Genomic DNA, 20,260 nt, shown 5'->3' with positions numbered 1-20,260 from the left:
CATACATTTCACTTCTAACGCAAAGCATTGCGCGCAGCCAAGAGAAGAAAGACCAAGACCGGGAAAAAATAGACACCACCCCACCTAGGTTGCTTGGACTAAATTGCCCCTCATTCCAATTCGGAGCTCGCACGGTGCAATACGTTCACTTAATTGAGGTCGAGGAGCTGTTTTGCGACGTCTGGTGCGCCTGTTTATCTGTGCCTCATCCCACCTCCGACCAGCAAAACCACCATCGCAGAGAACCCAAGTCGTGTCAGCATATTACACGAAGCGCACTGGGTACCTGAACCACACACCATCAACCGACGACACCTCCCATACTACCACCACAGGATATCCTCTTAGACAAGGAAAGCGCGGACTGAGCGAGTACCAGAAACTCACAACCATGTCGATCAGAATAGCGCTCGACAATGCGCCCGAATTCTACACCAATCTAGACAACGTCAAAGGCCGCGTCGTGCTCCACCTGAGCCGGCCAGAGCAGATTGGCGGCATCGTCGTCAAGCTCGAGGGTGAGTCCAAGACCGCCCTCGGCCTACCGCAGGACAGCTACCACGAGCGTAACACCCGGCCCGGAGGCGGGCCCGGGAGCATCGCGAGTGAGAACCACAAAATCCTCTACCGGGTCGCACAGGTTTTCCCAACGTACGAGGAGGACCTCGGCGGCGGCGGCTCGAGTTTCTCCCAGAGCTACGTCATCCAGGGAGGCCAACATGAGTTCCCCTTCAACTTCAAGCTGCCCATCAACAATGCCTGCAGCGATCCCGTCTCCATGTCCAAGATTGGTGGCATCGGCGGCATGGGAGGCTTCGGCGCCGGCATCGGACCCTTTGGACTCGGCGGCGCCCGTGTCATGGACGGGAGCAAGCAGCTCTTCCTGCAGCACGTCACCAAAACCTTGCCGCCGTCCTTCACCGGGTTCCCCCGGCAGGCCGAGGTGCGGTACTACCTCAAGGTCACCATCCAGCGCCCGGGCTTCTTGAAGGAGAATTGGCGGTACCAGATCGGCTTCAAGTTCATGCCCATCGAGCCACCCCGGCCACCAAAGACCTCACAGGAAGCCTTTGCCCGTCGACCATTCACCTTTAAGCCGCGGCCCCAGAGCTTACAGACGAAGAAGTCAACCATGTTCGGCTCCAGCAGGGACGACGGCACCGGGGACGCCAACGCCGTGCCACCGTCCATCGAGCTCTCTGCGCGCCTGCCACACCCCCCGATCCTGACGTGCAACCAACCTTTACCGCTGCGGCTCATCGCAAAGAAGCTCGTCCCGTCGCACGAGCAGGTATACCTCACCTCCATCCAGATCGAACTCGTGGGCAATACCCGCGTACGATGCCACGACCTCTTCAACACGGAAGTCAGCAAATGGGTCGTCGTCACGCAGTCCGGCCTCAGCATCCCGCTCCTCACGGACCCGATCTCGGAAGACCTGAACCTCGAGAGCGTCATCCCGGACGACCTGTGGCGCTCCATCTCGCTACCCAACACCGTCGCGCCCTCCTTTGTGGCGTGTAACCTCCAGCGATTCTACGAGCTCGACATCCAGCTGGGCCTCTGCTGGGGCAAACCGCCCACGCGCGGCGGCTTCCTCAACTCGACAAAGGAAAACCCCGCGGCGCAGACAATCTACCTCCCGCTTCACTTCTCCAAGATTCAAATCTACTCGGGCATCGCGCCGCCGCCGCAGCTGCTGGAGGCGCTCGCGGCGCAGGCTAACAGGCCCGGCGCGGCGACGATGAGCATGCCGCCTAGGTTACCACCTCGCACGGCGCAGTCTGCCCCCGTGACGGCGACGCAGGGGAGACCTCACGGTCAACAACAGAGACCACCGCAGCAGCAGCAGCACCCTGCGATGGCGGCGCCGCAGTATGATCCGCTGTATCCGCCGCAGATGGGCACTCCAGGGGCAGCCAACTTTGATGAGGCGCCGCCCAGTTACGATGAGGCTATGGCTGCGGAGGCACCTGCGCCGGGACCAGAGTCGAGGCCGGCGTATAGTGGCGTTACGAACGAGAATGCGCCGAGTCAGATTCCCGAGAAGGGGAACTAGAGATGATGATGATGGGATGGGGGGATGGGATATGATGGGTCAGGAGAGTTTCAATGTTCGTGTGTGTGTTTTGAGATGCTCAGGCTCTTGGGGAGACGAGTTAGGTGTAGATGGGAGGGATGGGAATACCTTGGAGGGAAATTTATGAGTAATGTCGGGGTTTGTTTGGTGTGTACTGAGAGGGCTGGTGGAAGCTCGACAGATGGGCATCGACATGGATGAGGGGGTAGTGGATGGTGAAGCGTTTTCGTTTATTATACCATGATCAATATTGAAGGGATATCACACTTTGAACCATATGGTATCTGCAAGAGGTGCTATTTTCATAATGATTGGTTGAGAATGACGAGATGAACCTCCGTGGAGTTTATATTATGATCTTGTTCGCCCCAGGTAAAGTCGAGCTCAGAACCTGCGGCAATGCAGAACCATGCGGAGTGTCAGGTATCTCATTAAGTACAGCATAGCCATCGTGAAAGCTTTCCAAATGTTTGGTCTTCCAAATTCGAGATATGATCCGTAGCTGTATCATGCCGCCTAGGAAATAGCAGATGAAATTCTGTCTCTGCCCTTTGCGAGACCTTGCATGTCTTCGGGTCCCCGGGTTGACTTTTGCTTCGACATGTAAATCCTCCGATCGTGAGGTAACTCAACTTTTCTGCACCGCAAGTGTGACCTTCCGGGTCGAGTAGCGTTCTCACGACGAGTAATCAGGGCATTCCTCAGTAGTGAGACCATTGGGCGATCTGAACAAAGGCAAGACACATGTTCCCGCAGTGGCTTTCCACGGGTCTTTAATAAAGGAATAAAAAATAGGCTTACTATATTTTGTCTCCATTCGGTTTTATATTCAGGGGTGAATAGAAGGGCAACGGGGAAGATAGTTTACTGGCGATGTGGTTGATGAAGGTTGAAAATATACTTCTTGTGTCTACCCTCAACACATTCATCTCGCAAAAAGCTTGCTAAAGACAGGCAAAGAGAAAAGCCCATGATAAACCAGGTCTTGGATGCTCTGATGGCCGTGCCAGTAGAAGCTTTACACGACGCGACGGGGCGGATTTTATACTACTGGACACGACGCGCAGATCACTCGGCCGGTGAGAATAGTTCTTGCTACTATACTTTCTTCTCCAACCTATAATAACCAAATGGGTTGGGAGTTTTTTCCGGCCGAGGGATTTGGGGTGGTATTTCGAGACACTGTGTTTGTGGATTATGCTCTTTGTTTTTCTCAGCTGAAGTTCTGCTTGGTGACTGATGAAATTTACAAGGGAGATGTCTTTTTACATCAATTCATAACATCACTAAGATACCAATCATATTCAGTCTCATATATAGTATGAACTGGTGAATACGAGCCAGAGGGATAGAGAAGAGGGGATGGAAGTCTTGAGCTGATTCGACGGTGTACCTAGCTCTAGGTGCCACACAGCAGCGGCTTCCTTTCGGCTGATATGATGATGGGCCCTAAAAGTGATACGTCCTCGTCGGAAGTTGGCGGTCAATTAGGACTCGACCTTTGGAAATCAGGTCAAAGTTCCGGCTATGACTTCTAGTGCTCACTGCTGCCAGGGAATTAGTGCGAAGCTGTCTTCATTGGTACACCCCTTTAGTAGTAAGGTGCCTCACCTTGGGGAACTTGACATTTTCTATGCAATGTAATTCTATGTCATTCATGGGTGATGGACATTTCATTCATGTTCGTGCTTTCGTAGTGTATGTTGTGGGCTCCTCTCCTCTTGTATGTTTTCCATCTACGGGTTCAAATGCGTCTCATACTTACAAGCCTTTCTTCATCTAATCCTGCCGATGACGCCATTGCTCGCTATTCTATCCCTTGCCCGTTCGGTATCTTACACAGCCCATAGTAGAGATTACAGCCATAGCCAACATCATTATACAGACCCCTCAAAGTGATTCCATCTCACACAACATACACCAACTGCCTCATAAACCCTCCTTGGCCAACATATCCGCAATATCAAGATAAAAAGCAACAGCATTAAACGTCCTCGTCTGCCCCATCCACACCTTACGCAACGTCCACTTGAGCCGATTCGACCAATTAATCAAATCCAGATGGCTCACATCCAGCAGCGTACCCTGATACTTCCCCCACCGACTACTCGCAACACTCACCAACCCATCGTTCGCGCCCTCAGCCTCCTCGATAACCCAATGACTCTGTCGAAACGGACTCAGCAGCGGCGGCCGATCCGTGCACGCGCCGTAACTAAAATACCGCACCTCATCGCTATCCGGCGTTGCAGGGTTAAACTTCTCCTCCATGTACCGCTGCGTAAGCTGCTCAAAAGCCTGCGTGCCCAGCCCGGCACGCTCAATAAGCCCGTACAGATTCGCGAGCTTAATGGGGCCCTGACCGTCCAACAAATAATCCGCAAAGGCACTCCCGCGGTGCGGCGTCGCGACGGTGACGAGGCTAAGCACTTTTACGTCGCGCGGCTTGAGGTGGGAGATCATGTAGCGGGCGTCGAGCCCGCCCATGGAGTGCGCGACGATGTTGACGGCGCGGCCGCCGGCTTTGGCGGCGATGTCGGCGCCCAGTTTCGCGGCGCGCTCTTCGATGGAGCCCGAGGGCGGGACGGAGGTGGTGATGATGTTGGAGGGACCGGAGAGGGTGCTCAACGAGTCGGAGATGCCGCGCCAGTAGTGGATGGGCGGAACGTAGGCGCCGAGGCGCAGTTCGGAGAAGCCCATCAGTCCGTGGGCGAGGACGATGGGGTTCTTTGGCGTGTCTGGCGGGCGTGTAAGTGTGGGTGGATCATTGTGGGTGGACCGAGGCGGAAGGGAGAGAGAGGAGGAGGGGGTAAAAGCAGGAAGACTCGAAAAGGTGCTAGGAGGACAGTATCCTAGAAAGGGCAAACCAAGAGAAAGGGGAAAGAGTCGGATCGGATAAGAAGAGAAGAGGGGGGTAAAATGGTACCATAGTGTTCTCTAACGACGGCATACTCGTCCGATATCTGTTTGCCCAGGTCTCTGAACCTCGGGTCACCGTCGTGCTTCGGCCGCAAGTGCGAGACGGAGAAAGGACGGCTGTCTCGGGCTGCAAGAGGGCGAAGCAAGCGATGAGACGCGGTTGGCGCACAAATCAGCCGGGAGGAGGGCGCGCAAGGGCGGCACCTCATGAGGCATGCGCTGTTCATGGCATGGAAGGAAGAGCGCAAGCCGCCGCGGGCGCGGGGTGGTGGGGAGAATAGAGAGAGAGAGAGAATCTGGCAAGTCGGATGGTCTCAAGTCTCTTGATGTGGGTTGGATGTATGTACCCTCTGTTCGCCTCAGTTGGTTGGTTAGCTCCCCCTCTTTTCTGTACCGGTTTGTTTGCTTTGCTTGTTATTCTCGAGGATGTGAATGGCCTGGCTTGGTTCCGGTCCCTCGACGTCTCTGTTTACTTTACAAGGTTTGTAATGGAGTGTGGAACGAAGATGCTTGCTCTGCAATCCAACGTCTGCATACGGAATATGTGTGTGTGCTGCGGAAAGGAAGGAAGGAAGAAACGCGCATTTCTGAGCAATGAGAGGTGTTTGCCAAGCATGTTTAAGCGCCCGGCTCTTTGACGTCACGCAGGACCGCGGCCGCGAACAGTTTAGCGCGACAGCGGGGGGGGGGGGTGTCTCTCGGCCGGAGGGTCCACCGTATGCTGGAAGTACTCCGTACACTACCTACAGTGGAGCTTTTGGGGGCCTGGCGTGCGGCTTGCGGCTTGCCCTGGGCTGCGGCCGCTAGTGATTAGTGGACGGATGTCTCCCGCACAATCCACCACTTGGTCAGAGCTTCTTTCTTGCACTTCTTCCTCCTTCATCCTTGTCTCTCACTCTCTACCCTCTGTGCGATCTGCGCCCTTGTTGACCGGGGGTGGTTGGGATGGTGCCTAGACATAGTCCATGGGTACATCATGTTGTTGTCGCTGTTGGTGTTGGTCTTTTTGCTTAGCTTCGCATGCCTGCAGCACTGCAGATTGCCAGATGCTGCCCTGAAGTTTGCCAATCCTGTTCTGCCTTCGGGTGCCGGTCCCGCTCCTTGTCCTTGATCAGAGTTCAGACTTTCCCGTCCCAGGTTCCCCGTCACTCCAACTGCCAAAACCAACGCCCACCGGCCGTTGGTTCATCTCCTTGCTGTCGTCTTCCGCCGCCATCTTCGAGGGTATCTTGGTGTGAGGGCGGCCGCATCATGCAGCCTGCAGTTGCCTGCTGTGCGGTGCGGGCGTGCGCACACAGTTTGTTGCACTGCACCTGCCATGGCAGCCCATGGCAGGAGAAACAAATCTCGGGTACGTCGGCCATGATTCATCGGCTCCTGGCGATCTGCCCTCTTATTTTCCTCCATGTTCATCTTCACTCTCTCTTCCCTCACTGCATGGAGATCATCGATGCTACCGTTGGTCGGCCACAGAACCAACACGCACAAGACAAGGAAGCAGTAAGTCAGGCTTCGACTGCGAACCCTGTCTAGGCCCCTCGAGCGTGTTTGCCCTTTCGCGAATGATATTCCATTATTGACTGTTTCCCCCGCTTCTGGGGCCACGTCTTGATTACCTGCCCCCAGCCCCCAACTCGTCCCCAAGCCCAAAGTGCAATGCGGCGTAGCAGCTCAAAGTTCAAAGGACTGGCCGTGAACCAATTTGTTCAACACCCTCCCGTGGCTATCCTGTAGTGCAGATGAGAGCAAAGGCTGCTTTCGCCATTGGATGGCGGCCCCCTGCTCACCGGCCATCGTAGACCAACATGGCCTCACTGAATGACCATCCAATGTAACCTCCTCATCTGCGCCGCCCGTGGGTAAACAGGCCGCAACCGCCAACCTTGCCTGCTTGATTCGTCCAGAGCTCATGCTGAAGAGGGCCCGGATCTGCAAACTTTCGACTGTTGCACCGTCGAACCGTTCCGCTGGGACGGCTTCGCCCTCTCACGCCCGCCATCCGCACCCACACCTGGTGTTTGTTTGCTTGCCTGCCTCGCTGGCTCGTTGGGAGGCGTCAGCGCCTTCTTCTTCCTTCACGGCAGTTGGGCATCTTGGAAAAGCCACTCAGCACTGCTTATCATTGTTCATCAGTCAAGTTGCGATTCGTCTTATAGGTACTCTCATCGCTGTGTTGTCAGTCACCGACTACTAGTACTCAAAAAGTTGCCTGGTTGAAGGTCGACTGAAGAAAGTTCTTGTTGGTACAACGTCTCTTCCGTAGTGGATGTATCCATAACGGATGAAACCGCGGAAGCTGATGGTGTGGCCGTTTGGATCGACCTCAGCCTGGTCCTGCGTGTACCTTACCTCCATCTCCGTCGGGCCGCTCGTCTTCATTGTCCACGGCTTCTGCTGTCCGCAATCATCCATATCCCAGCAGTCGCGATTATGCAGACCGGTTTGCTGGAATGCTTGACCCATTACGCACCTGGATTCTGCCGCGTGTATATAGCCCCAATGCCCGGCGCGCTTCTTCCTTTCCCGCTCCTTCTCTCGGCATGTCCAGCCACTCGATGGTCAAGCGACGCAGCGTTCACTGTCGCCTGTCAAGTGGAACGTGAGCACAATGACAGGCGACTGCGGAGACTCGTGCCCCTACCCGGGGGGCTTTACCTCCTACTCGCCTTCAGTAATTGGTAGTGCCATCTTTCTGGTAGCCTTTGCGCTGCTCGTGCCTCTGGCCTTGTACCAAGGCTTTCGTTTCAAGACGCCCCTATTCGCGTCGACTCTGGCAACCGGCCTTCTTCTCGAGGTCTTGGGCTTCGCTGGAAGACTGAGGCTCCGAAATGATACCGCCAGCGGGACCTCATTCTCCCTGTGGCTCATCGGCGCCATCTTGGGCCCAACTCTCATCGCAGCGGCCATATGCCAGATCCTTCCCCATGTCATCGCCCTCTACGGTCTTGGTATTGGCTTTACCCGTCCAAGAATCGCTGTCTTGTTTCTCATCTTCGCTCTTGCTCTTGTCATTGCGCTGGAAATTGCCGGGGTTGTCTCGGCTGTCTTTGGACTCGGCGGTGTGCAGGTATGGATTTTATGGTTTTACTGCCTAAAAGCTCCCATCTCTAACAAGCCTCAACAGACACCGTCGATTCTTCTTGCGGGCCTAGGCGTCCAGATTTTAGCGTTGCTGCTCTTCGTCGGACTGTTCCTCTGGTTCACCCAGAAGCTTCCTGACCCAAAGCATATTGCCGTGTACCAAGCACCGCGGTTTAAGAACTTTGTCAAGAGTAAGTAGACCCATTGCTGCAGAAACGTCATAATGGTCTGACAGTCTCTTCTCAGTGATACCAGCAGTCGCTGTCGTCTTGGTGGGGCACACCATCTATCGCCTCGTTGAGTTCTGGGACGGACTCAATAGCCCTCTTCAGCGGTCGGAAGCCGCATCTCTGGTCATCGGTGGCGCTCTGCCATTCCTCATCGCCTCGGTCTTATGCGTATACCATCCTGGCGCATCTTTCGGTCGGGCGTGGGGTCTGACGTCGCCGCGATATCGGTCTTTGTCTCTGAGATCGCGCCGCGGTGCTCCATCGCCTCTGCAGTCGCCTACTGCACCGTGGGACGACCACAAAGGACCCCGTCAGCCGGGATTCACTGCCACCCGGTTCCCGGACAAGAAGATGTCGCCCGTCGGAGTTGGCCCAGTTCCCTTGAGAGAGTCAACGATGGCAAGCAAGGTTTCCGGTAGCCCCGGCAATAGATCGGTCACTTACCCGAGCCCCATTGCGTCGACACACAAGTTGAGTCCCATCGGCTCACAACACAAAATGAGCCCAACCTTCCAGAGCACTCAGCAGCAGCCGACAAATTCCAATCGCTATAGTAACACCAAGCCCAATGCAAAGCCAATGGTGAATAGTGAAGAGCTGTGGTAGCCTGAAGTTGGTAAAGAGTAGCTCTTGATTCGTGGAATGGTATATCCTCTTTCATGCGGTAGCGTGGCGTTTGATATTTTTGGTGGCGAAGAATGCTATAACCTTTTGTCTTTTTTGTTACCAGGATACCATTCTCCTGTATATACCTTGGGCGGCTAGAGTTGATCTCAATATTCATATTTACCCATAGCCTCTGCATTTCGAGATGTAGATTGCTTGAGGTTACAAAGCAAAAGCACCCGTAGCTTTCCTCCAGAAGAAGTATGCCAAGCCAAAAGCTGCGCCTCCGAGGTGTCCGGCATGTCCCACTCCAGTGTCTCGCTCCATGCTCAGGCAGTAGGCGTCCACGGCAAACATTCCCAAGACAACAAGACGCAAGGGCAGAACCTGATTTGTTCCGGAAAGGCGGACTTTCATCGTGGGAAACATTAACGCCAGAGCTGTGCCGAGACCAGTCAAGGCTCCGCTTGCTCCAACAGCCGTCCTCTCGGTATTGTTCTTTGCTCCTCGTCCTCTCCTGGCATTGAAAATGTGGCAAAGACAAGCGGTGATTGCACTCCCAAGAGACAGCACGATGAACCGTAGTGGCGATATACTGAGTAAATAGAACGACTGGACATAAGTTTTGTATGTCGACATATTGACGAAGAGGTGTAAAGGCTGGATGTGACTGAAAGCCGAGGTAAAAAAGGTGAGGAGTCGGGGGTTACTTGAGCTGAGCATAAAGTATTTGTGAAGAAATGCTGAAAGACGCCTGCGGTCTATTGGGAGCGAAGAGAAAATGGGATGGAGCGCGGCCAGCCAGGCGAGATGGATGGCAATGTTGCTCACTGGAACTCCGTAGAAGAGGGCAGTCCAGAGTGGTCCAATATTGCCGGGTGCGAATCTTGCAGGATATCCAAGTACTGAGAGTGATGCCATGTTGAGGCTTTCTCCTATGACGACTAAAAAGTACTAGGAATAAGAGGTGACATCTAGAGGCATAGACCGTGAAGTGGCGCCGTTGGGTGACAAGATGAGACCCAATGCCTTGGACGAGCTCTCAGGGGTTTTGGGTTTGTACGAGCCAAGCTGGTGTTGATATCTCGATCTCTACGAACTTCAATCTCGGATTGCGTATGATATTTACTGAGGGAAAAGTATGTGTAGATTGTACAGAGTCTAGATGGCGTGACGTCGTCGTTTTCTGTCGAGATAGATTCGGAGGTTCGCAGTGCTCCGTTTTAGAAAGGAGCCGAAGTCGTCGTTGCATGGAATGTGCGTGTTGAAGAAGGATTGGTCCGTGCCTAAGATACGTGGTGTCCGACAGTGCTGATATTGAGCTCGGCACTGTCCCTCCATACTCAAGAATCCAAATGTTTAGTGTTCTTACTAACCATTTCTCAAATTCTTCATTCACGCTTTCACTACAGATGGCTCAGATACCTTAATTAGCCACTAGACTCTATTTTTCGTTATGCTGCTTGTGTACTCTCGCCCACTTTACCTGGTGTCAATGTATCTGGCTGCTTGCCAACTTGACCAGCGCCTTCCCCCTTCTCAAGATCCACCATCTCGACATCGCGAGGCTGGTCACCTACAGTCTCGACTTGCCCAGCGCCGCTTTCCAACGGCCGACTTCCTGCGCTCTCACTGCGCACGTATCCACTACTCCGCGACCACCTGTACAAAACGCTTTTTCTATTGGAAGCCGCCGTGGACGTCATCGTGTTTCGCTTGCTTGCGGCACCCGTGCTGTCCAACTGGCTGCGCATTCCGAGCATCAAAGTCACATGCCGGAGTAGAGGCTGCAGCGCCGGGAAGCAACCGACCCAAAAACCAACATGGAGCTCAGCGTCGGTCCACGCAGCTACGGTAAGCATCTTGTACGTCCTAGGCCGTGTCAGTATGGTGAAGGTGCTTGTCCGAGTCGCTCCTCGTTCTCCACAAGGAGTACTTACGTGTTGACGCCAAAGTCTGTCGTGACGATGATGGAAAATCGAACGATTCCAGTGACGACGGCAAAGATTCCCAGAGAAAAAACGAGCAAAATTTGTATGGCCTTGACGCCCATTTTGACGTAATTCGTCACGACACAAAGCGGAAGAACGACCAACATACAATCAACAAAGATGCAGATAATGGCATGGCCCAGCATCATTGATCGCTCTTCACGTTTGTCTCTACATTGGCGCCATGTGCTGGAATAATTGAAAACATCACTGAAGCAACGAGTCAGCCGGCCATCACCACGTCTCAGGAGAGGGTCCGTCTTACGGTATCTGCGAGCATTCCGTCAAGACGAAAAAGAATCCCGACAGACTGACTATGATCACAATAGCATTTAGAGCATATATGCTCCAGGTATACATCTCTGGCAATACAAATTAGCACACTATCTTGTCGAGGACTGGGAAGATCATACTGTGCTTGCTTAGGCGTGGAAGAAACGCTAATATGGACAGGCGTACTGCTCCGGAAGCGAGGAAGTAGACCAACTCCATGATGGAAAGCCTCTATTCGCAGCACGTTAGCTCTGTGGGGGAATTTTATTATGCGAATTAGCTGACCTTGAAGAACTGAAGCAGCGTCGGCCGGGGAACATCTTGAATCTGTGCCCCGGTGCCATAGTTGGTCGTGTCCATTTCAAGGGCCGAGAGTGTGACACACAAGGCCTGGTTCTCGTGTTAGTCCATGCAACTTACACGGGAAAGCGCCTTGACCTACCCAAGCTACTATTGCAAGGAAATCATCCCAGCCCAGAGCTCTTACTATCATCTTCCGTGTGAGCAGACGGAGAGAGACCAACAATGTCGAAACAATAATCAGAGCTAGGTTCAGATTGAATACATGGTGTCCACCCGAGTTGGGGTGGTACCGCAAGGATTGTCCGACTTCGACCATTTCAACAACAATGTCGTTGGATTTGAGTGCTTCGAAAGCTTCGAGATTCTTGCCATTCATGGAAGAGACCAAGATCATGTGCCGATTATCCGAGGCGGCCGATGGTTATAATGGAGTCATGGACCACATTCGCCAGCGTTGAGCCTATGCCAGACACGTGGGCTACGGAAACATCTACGTACGAGAAGACACTTGACGCCCAAGACACGCGCCAAGCCCTGTTGCGAACCATTCGTGGATTTTCTGCCGCCTCGAGTCTCTGTACAATTACATACTGGAGTCTAACGAGCATAAGACACCTCTCGAGGCGAAGTCCAGGCTGATGTAGATGCGTGGATGAGCCATGCCGGCCGCCGGAATCGCTCATCGCCGCTACATCTAGAGTTTACGCCTCGAATGCCGGTCTCAGAAGCTACTTCTTCGGCCGGAAAGGCGCTGGGTGGCCAGGGTGGTTCACGACGTGCTGAAAGATCTATGAATAGTGGCTTGAGTTGAAGCTGAAAGCTCGCAGTCACGGCAGTCATAGATGCCCAATCTCTGATGGATTCCTTCTCTTCGATGATGGTATTATGAGCAAGAATTGCTATTCTACCATCAGAGCAGCTTCCAGCTCTGTCGTTGTCGTCACGCAGATCACATCGCACAAGAATGATAGGTGCCGTCTATGTCCACATTCCGTTCCCGGATGCTTTCTTTCTTTCTTCTATCCTTCGATTCCCTTCGGTTTCCTTTCTCATCAAGAATAAGGGTTCCAGAACATCTGTGTAACGGTTGTGTTTCTTCAGCGATGACTGTGTATGATGCTTCTCGAAAGCTTGGCCTGGACCCCGACTTGACGAAAACGTCCAGATCCAAACCTTAATAGGAGCCTCAAGGATGTAAAGCATCGCCTTCCGGCTAGGTACAACCGAGCACTTCTCATCGAGGAAATAGTCTTTAGTTTCGCAGCGCGTTGAACGCTCACTGCCCACACATCGATCGGGCTGTGCTTACTCATACCCAAAACGACACAAGCATTCCTCGCCATTGCCGCGTCCAGGCCCTCCCTTCAAAGACATTTGCGATCGATTCAATTTAGCATGCCACCGAACGAGCCCGGCGCCCTCTCATCAATAAACTTGGCAGGAAACAGTAGTTCTTAGTAGTTCTTTCGTCAACGCAACCTCAGGGCACATAAGTAGGCAGAGGAGCCTGTCAGCGATCCAGACGAGTTCGGCACTCAGATGCCTGGCAATCTTCTCAATACTGCTCTCATTGTTCTTGCAATTCGATTTTCCTCACGGTTGGTCTTGGCATTCGACGCCTTTGACGAACGCGGCAATCGCTGATCCATACCAACACAAACGAGCGGCAGTCTTGGCCTAATTCCACATCCTGCGTCAATTGTTCCGCCGGCTCACGGAGAGAGGGGGCCAAGGGACTTTGAGAATTTCAAATCGAACGATTTACTTCATCACCTAAGTCCGAAGAGTCGTTCAAAGTATCGGGGTACTTGCAACAAATTCTGGAGGTAAGAAGTGGGAGATATTCTTTTCTTATTCACTTTCAGCTTACCCCGAGGCAAAGGTCCTACGTCAATCTCATCCCTTGCAACACCCTCAGCTGTGCCTACTAAGCTCTCAACGCTACACAGCAATTTTCCTTCTCCTTCTTTGAAATAAGGTAGAACGAATGCTTCAGTTCAAAGCTCGGGATCTGGGCATTCCAAAATAAGCTCCGACCACATTAAAGTCCAGAAAGAAGAACAAGCAAAGGGAGAAGAGCACCCGCCGGCACAGTCCGTGGCACGCCAAACTAGCAAATCGCCGTTTTCGTCAGGACACCAAGCAAAGAATACCTCCCGTCAGCCTACGTACAAGCCGAACAATACCAGAGAGCAAACTTTCCTTCCTAATGAGTACCTCGTCTCAATCCGATAGCATCGCCCCTGCCGCCGACTCCGCCGCCCAAACCGTCAACTCCCTCCTCCTCCGCACCTATGCCCTGCTCCAAACACCTCTGTCCATCCTGAAGCTTCACCAGGCTCTCAACGCCGCAGACCAGGCCCTAGCCATAGCGGCGCACTTACATCGCTTCGACCTCGAGCCCCGCGCGTACTTGTACCGCGGCCATGTCCTGAGTGCCTGGGGCCGCTGGCGCGAGGCTCACGCCGCCTACGTCCGGGCTGCCAGCGTGAGGGGGGTCGGGTTCACGGGGACAAACATCCGGGGCCTGACGAGGGACTGTCTTACGATGATTGAGTTTGAGGACGTGAGGCGTCAGAACATGAGACGCGCTCTAGAGATTGAAGGCAAAGGCAAGGATGGGTTGAAGATGGTTCGATTTAGGGATGAGGAGAATCTGGTTCTCAAAGCTTTTTACGATTATGATGATGACGATGATACTAATGACGACATTCACGACGATGATGAGACGCAATCTGAAGAGAGTCACAGTGGGCTCTATCTTATTCTGAACGGCAGCGGAGAAGTGGTCGGTAGCCGGGAGAGCCTGCCTGACCTGAGGAGTGTACGCGGTAGATCTGTCAGCAGATCGCCGACGCTATGAGTAAGGGGAGGGATAATGGTCATGACTTCGAATACAATAGTAAACATCTCAAAACGGTTGAATGTTGCTACTAAGCAGTAAACATCTGATGGATCACACGCGTTTCTCACATGGCAGCGCTTACAGCGCTTAGTAGCAACATTCAACCGTTTTGAGATAACTCAAACAATAAGTCGTTTGCCTGATCTTCCCTTTCTTAGTTGCTTTATGAGTTCGAATCATTGAGTTCTTTGACGGTATTGAGAAAGGCGCGGCATGTTCTATTTCAAAGCAAGCATGGACTCCAAAGTCTTTGTGTTCTGCGACTCCCTTGTGTCATCCTCGTGATATCTTACACCAAGCATCCAAGTGCTGCCACGATGGAGTCCCCAGAAGATGCCAGAAGATCCAACGACATCGAGGGTTGGGCCAGAAATTGATAAAATTCGGAGAGCTCTATACGTAAAAGGGTGAAGAGTATTTGATGCTTATCCTTCGTTCGACCTAGGTCCTGCTCGTGTCCTTGACTGTGACTTCACCAAATTGTCTACTTTCTGACCGACATCTAATAGAAATCACAAGGGTCATGTCGGGTAAAGGGAAGCCAACGTCGCCGACGCCCAGTGGTTCACAGAACAGTGGAAACGATGGCACGACAACCTCCTCCTTAATAACTGCCACACCAGCTGAAGATACTTCTGCTGACGCTGTACGAAAAAGATCTCAAGTGACAGCACAGACGTCCACAGCCTCCGATGAAACCTCGCCAGAGTCGGAATCGAAGCACACGACAACCTCATCGCCAGGTCAGAGCCAGAATTCACCTTCTCAACAGGGGGGGAAGTCATCGGACGAGCAAGAAGTCGGGACTGGAGGAACGAAGCCTCCTAGCGAGACAGATACCAAACCTAGACTTGGCTCAGGCGCCATCAGCTCCCTGCTATCCGCACTCGATGAAAATATCGCGTCGCCCGCCCAGGAGAAGCCCCTTGAGGTCTCAAAGGATGGGAGTCGTCAGACTCGCAATACATCTTTAGCCGCCATAATTCCAGATTCAGACATTGTCAGCCCCCTCGATCTCACGCCGTCCGTCCCTCATACACAATTCCAGCCGTCGACGCAATCACCAACAGCCACACGGCCACCCAAGAAGTACTCCGAATCGGTGGGTGAAGGCTCTCAAGACGATGAATCTAGCCCGAGTCATAAGGTTAGCGAGAAAACAGACGCTACAACTGCTGATCCTGAGCCTGAACTCGAAGCAGTCTCTAAGCGTCCCTTATACTCTTTATCAATTGAAGTAGCCTTGGACTCGCAGTCGGTGAGTGCCGTACTCGGGAAAGCAAACGGACTCTCCCCTCAACGTCCCCGTCCGATAGAGACTGCCCCGAGGGACAACGTCACTGGACATGGTAAGAACAAGGATGAAGGCGCCGATAACCATCATATTTTACCATCGGCAGTCTTACAGGAAGCGGAGCCCCTAACTTCGGGATCAGCCAGCTCAGAATCCCCTTCACCTACATCTGTGAGACCTTTGACACCGAGAGGGCTAGTGGCAGCGCGTGAGAGGGCAAAGAGAGAAAGAGAGCGCAACAGCACTCAACAAGTGATGGATGAGAGGCTACCGTATCCTGAGGACTCCATGGAATTCCCAGCGCCGAGACGTTGCCGACCAGAGTCTTCCCAAACAGTCACGTCTCCTGGGAAAACTCAAGCCCGAGATCGAGACGTGTCACCTGTATCACCAATCATCCATACTCCCACGCCAACTAGACCCGGTGACATACCAGGCTTCATGAGATCCAATGAGCCAGTCTCGCCCTCCACTCCCATCCAGAACCAACGACTGCATGGCTCCCGGTCCTCATCAACAGATACCGTAGTTCAACCTCCGCCTCCAGTTCATAATACCCAACGCCGCCGTCCGCTCCCCGCCGGTATAGGCGCATACAACAATGAGCCAGACCGCTCCGGTCCGGGCTTTACCCTCCGCCGCATCAAAGTCCCGCCCCCGGGCGCCCTAACCCGCACACACATCTTTATCCGCCCGCAACCCCTCCCCGGCGGTGAAGAGGAGCGCAGGATGATTATCCAAGCCTGGAACGACACCTTCGCGACGATGCCCCCCGAGTTCCAGACGATGCTCTCGAGCCGTCTCCGGTACCCGCGCTACACCCGCGACGTGGCGGCCCGGCTCCGCAAAGAGGAATTTGAAAAGGCCACGGGGGAGAGCATGTCCTCGGACGACTACTACGCCCTCTTCGACCTCGAGACGTCCAATGACGGCATGATTTCCGCGCTGCTGGAGTGGATGCAGGGGCGGACGTGGGTCAAGGTCCCGTTTGTGAACCGCATCATTCACCAACTCTGCCGGCTGATGTATACCTCTGCGCAGGAGGAGGCGCGGCTGCGGCTGACGTACCGACAGGATATGGACGCCGTGATGGAGAAGCTTGATGAGGTGGAGGTGAAGTGCGCGGCGGAGAGGATGCAGAGGGCCTGGGAGCAGCTGGATGGGTCTACGAGGAGGCAGCACACGTTTATCGGACAGACGCTCACGCGCAACGGCGATCACTGGGGTCACATCCCGGGCGTTGTGGTGATGAGTGGGTGTTCAAGGGACGCCAGACGTTGGGAGGCTTTCCTTGAGACGGCGCGCGTGCTCGCCCTCGATCACCAGAAGACAGAGGAGACCATTGAGAACAGAATCAACGATAGTGGGGAGATTCTACAACAAGATCTCGAACAGCTGAGCGGCATCCTCAGAGACATGGCGAAGAACAGCAGGGAAGTGAACGAGTACGTCGGGGCCAGACATCAAGGAGACCAGGTGCAGCGGATGTTCCAAATCGACAACAAGGACCTGGTCGATTCTCTCAGAATCCTTGACGACCAGGTCAACCGTGACAATGAAGAGCGTAGGTCTGCCGTCATGGCCTTTACCAAGATCGCGACGCAGCGGTTGGAGGTGCGCCAGAGGTATGCTAGCAGCCTAGACTATGCCGCGCAACACGCTCGCGAACCTACTATGCTCGCACCGGGCTTCCAGCCGCAGCCGCCGTCAGAGAGACTCGGGAACCATCCGCTGCGTTCAGCTCCCAACGAAATGAGGCTCAGCGTTCCCGTGGCGAGCATCCCATCAGAGGCGCCAGCATTCGCAACCACCTCACGGCAAGAAACCCCGCCTCCCCGTGATGGGGTCAGATTTGTCTTGAGTCCCAGAGGCAGCCAGGTCGTAGAGTTCATGGACACGACGGTACCTCCTGAGCCAAGCCCCGTCTTCACAGATCCCTTTAGTAAAACCTGGAACAACCTCGATTTGGCCGCGGCAAGGCCGGAGTGCCTGCGATGTCCCACGCTGGAGCGGGAGATCAGCGCCAGACTTGCAGAAATCAAGGACTATTGCCGCATACTAAAGTACAGATTGGATGAGAAACTGAAGCTCGAGAGTGCGCTCGAAGCCGTGAGTTTCCGCGAGATCAGAGCAGCGATGGAAGCTATTCACAACTACAAGAAGCTTATGGATCGCCCAGAGGTGCCTGAGTCTCTGCAGTGTATCGTGGACCTGCTGGAGATGCATGGCAAGCGAGTATCCGATCAGGTCGGCTTGCTGAATATGTCCCTTCAGCTGGGGCAAACTGGCGATTCGACGGACAAGATGCTAGCAGAAACAAGGACAACGATTAGGTCTGTTAAACGACTAGCTGACGCCATCCTCGAACTCAAATCACAGATGGCGCTCTACCTCGAGAAACCCTTTCCCAAGGTAGGCGACCAATCTGGCTCCGGCGAGAACGAGGCCCCAGAGAATGAAAAACAAACACGCTTGATAAAGTCACTGCAAAGACAAGTCCAAGAGTTATCAGAACGGACCAAGCGTACTCTGGAGCAGCAGGCGACAGAGAAGCTTGAGCTAGCGCGCAGGGTAGAGTCATGCATGAAAGAGGAGAGAGATCGCCTTAGAGAACAGGTTCGCACTTTCCAGAGCAAGCTTGATATGCAGGCCGAGGCTCAAGAGCGTGATTCGAATACGGAGCAGACCGTGTCGGACAGACTCAGAGAACTCAACAGAGAACGGGAGACGCAAGAGACAGAACTTCGCAATCTCGAAGCCCAGAATAACGCTCTGGAGGAGCAACGTCTAAAGACCACAGAGAAGCTCGCGGCTTTGGAGACGGCCAAGGAAGAGAGCCAAAGCGAACTGGCAGAACTCGCACGACAAACCCAAGAGCTTCAGATTAAGCTTCAAGCTAAGAGCGAAGCGTTGAAGTGGACATCGTACATGACTGTTCCCAGGGCTGTGGATGACGCCAGCTCTGATGCTCAACAAGGGAACAGAGCTTCTCAGCTGCGGACAGAGCTGATATCTGCGCTTGGCAAGGCAAGGTCGGATTCATATCGCATATTTGGAGACCAACAAACGAGGAAGGCTCTGCCAGATATCATACAGAGTGTCCTATGGCCCAACACCAAAGCAAAGGAGGGCATCAACGCGGATGTGCCCAACTTCTGGAGGCTAGCGGAGTTCGTGAGAAGGAGAAAGGAAATCATAGCAGCACTCGGACAGAGGGATTCGCACAGCTTGCAGAGAGCATTCAACTTGCTTGAAGTGCTCCACGAGTGGAATAGCGACTTGGGCGCTTGGCAGACAGAAGCGCAATCAGCAGAGGTCTGGCGGTCCATCAATCTCCTCAGATCGTACACCAATCTTGAGCTTGGAAAGGTCGAAGGGCTCGAGGCTAATGCCTCAGAGAGGCGCAAGGTCGCTGGGGCATTGCTCGAGCAGGCGGCGGCTTCTGAAGACGCAGAAGAGATCAAGAAGCCATGGAGTTCCTTGCAGAACAGTCTGGAAGTACAGCTGAACGGAAGTGCTGACGACGCTCCCGCTTGCGACTGCAAGTTTAAACCTCGCCTCTGTCCAAAGCACCAGAGTAACGGTGGACTCATGTTCCATAACTTTATGGAGTCAGATGGTTCAAGGCCGGCGGAGATAGAGTTGACGCAGGAGGCGTCCGAGGTGCTTCAGCGATTTGGAGAGACGTTCAAGGTATCGTCGCCGGTGTAGGTTTGTGCGATAGCGGAGGCATCCGGTAAAGAGATTGCGTATGCGCCGACTAGAGAGAGTTCTGCAAGAGGAGGATGATCTGCACAAGTGTTTTTGATGTCGGGTTGGCCCTAGAAAGGAGCAAATGAGAGTGCATACCAGGTGCTCGTTTGTTTATCACCGTCGATTTGCTATCTACAAAGCCTTGGCTGCTATCGCCGCGTGCTGTTAGTTCCTTGTTTCAATGCTGAGACCCTGTTTCTCGAGGTAGAGTCGAAAGGTGAAGTGGCGTTTGTCTCTGTCTCTGTCTCTGCATCCGCGCGGCCAGCTGATTCATGTGTTTCCCCGTTGACCAGGGCAGCGAAGTATGTTGATGAAGGCGGCCTTGAGCGAACGTTGGAATCTGCCAATGACAAATGCGGAAGTGTGTGTCGTCTAGGTTGACGTCGGTAGTGGTGGGCAGGCGAGTGAAGTCAAATTGATGTCGAGGAAGCGGATGGTGGGGCCGGGAGGAGGGAAATGGGGGGTTTGAGATTACCAGAAGTTACTGGGATACTACCGTCTAGAGCCTTGGCATCGCGGCAAGGGCTGTACCTTGCTATCTACTCCTCCAAAGTCCTTTCCTCGTCTAGCGTAGTTACCCGCGCGGGTGGATTGTTCACCACACCATTGCTGCGTTGCATTCCTCTCCTCCTTCTCTTCTCCGGGCTCCCTCTTCGTGACACTGATACCAACGCATCTACGCCCTGCTGCCAATAGGTCTAACATGACTCTTCCTCTCGACTCAGCCTTTTGCGCCTCTCCCGCTTGTATGTTCAAACCATAGGTCAACTCAATTCGATCCACCCTCAGCAATACCAGACCAGACAGATCTGGATCTTGTCTCGG

The 20,260-nt window shown here is 53.7% G+C and overlaps 6 protein-coding genes across 6 annotated transcripts; 3 read left to right on the top strand and 3 right to left on the bottom strand.

Moving 5' to 3' along the window:
* Window positions 1–391: 391 nt before the first annotated feature.
* Window positions 392–2,059, top strand: BDZ83DRAFT_569940 (uncharacterized protein; the record flags this gene model as incomplete). Its single annotated transcript, XM_060504247.1, has 1 exon — window positions 392–2,059. One exon carries the CDS (start codon window positions 392–394, stop codon window positions 2,057–2,059), a length of 1,668 nt encoding a protein of 555 aa, XP_060368863.1.
* A 1,680-nt stretch (window positions 2,060–3,739) lies between these two features.
* On the bottom strand, window positions 3,740–5,638 carry BDZ83DRAFT_608249 (triacylglycerol lipase). The gene is made up of 2 exons (XM_060507467.1): window positions 5,007–5,638; window positions 3,740–4,818 (listed from the first exon to the last, which is right to left on the bottom strand). The coding sequence occupies exons 1-2, from the start codon at window positions 5,224–5,226 to the stop codon at window positions 4,010–4,012; spliced, it is 1,029 nt and encodes a 342-aa protein (XP_060368862.1). The 5' UTR covers window positions 5,227–5,638; the 3' UTR covers window positions 3,740–4,009.
* A 1,969-nt stretch (window positions 5,639–7,607) lies between these two features.
* BDZ83DRAFT_569807 (uncharacterized protein) lies at window positions 7,608–8,916 on the top strand (the record flags this gene model as incomplete). Its single annotated transcript, XM_060504233.1, has 3 exons — window positions 7,608–8,066; window positions 8,124–8,271; window positions 8,327–8,916. 3 exons carry the CDS (start codon window positions 7,608–7,610, stop codon window positions 8,914–8,916), a joined length of 1,197 nt encoding a protein of 398 aa, XP_060368861.1.
* A 111-nt stretch (window positions 8,917–9,027) lies between these two features.
* Window positions 9,028–10,104, bottom strand: BDZ83DRAFT_102573 (rhomboid family protein). Its single transcript, XM_060501037.1, has one exon. The coding sequence runs from the start codon at window positions 9,835–9,837 to the stop codon at window positions 9,139–9,141; it is 699 nt and encodes a 232-aa protein (XP_060368860.1). The 5' UTR covers window positions 9,838–10,104; the 3' UTR covers window positions 9,028–9,138.
* A 266-nt stretch (window positions 10,105–10,370) lies between these two features.
* Window positions 10,371–11,799, bottom strand: BDZ83DRAFT_716847 (uncharacterized protein; the record flags this gene model as incomplete). The annotated part of the gene is made up of 6 exons (XM_060511884.1): window positions 10,371–10,788; window positions 10,857–11,117; window positions 11,173–11,269; window positions 11,321–11,411; window positions 11,466–11,570; window positions 11,623–11,799. 6 exons carry the CDS (start codon window positions 11,797–11,799, stop codon window positions 10,371–10,373), a joined length of 1,149 nt encoding a protein of 382 aa, XP_060368859.1.
* Window positions 11,800–13,692: 1,893 nt separating this feature from the next.
* BDZ83DRAFT_648459 (uncharacterized protein) lies at window positions 13,693–19,393 on the top strand (the record flags this gene model as incomplete). Its single annotated transcript, XM_060510181.1, has 3 exons — window positions 13,693–14,314; window positions 14,898–16,795; window positions 16,880–19,393. 3 exons carry the CDS (start codon window positions 13,693–13,695, stop codon window positions 19,391–19,393), a joined length of 5,034 nt encoding a protein of 1,677 aa, XP_060368858.1.
* Between the last annotated feature and the right edge of the window lie 867 nt (window positions 19,394–20,260).

Source organism: Colletotrichum acutatum (assembly GCF_030867785.1).
Source record: "Colletotrichum acutatum strain CBS 112980 chromosome Unknown BDZ83scaffold_15, whole genome shotgun sequence".
Lineage (NCBI taxonomy): Eukaryota > Fungi > Ascomycota > Sordariomycetes > Glomerellales > Glomerellaceae > Colletotrichum > Colletotrichum acutatum.
Note: the sequence above shows the minus strand (reverse complement) of the source record. Positions and strands in the feature narration are given on the sequence as shown.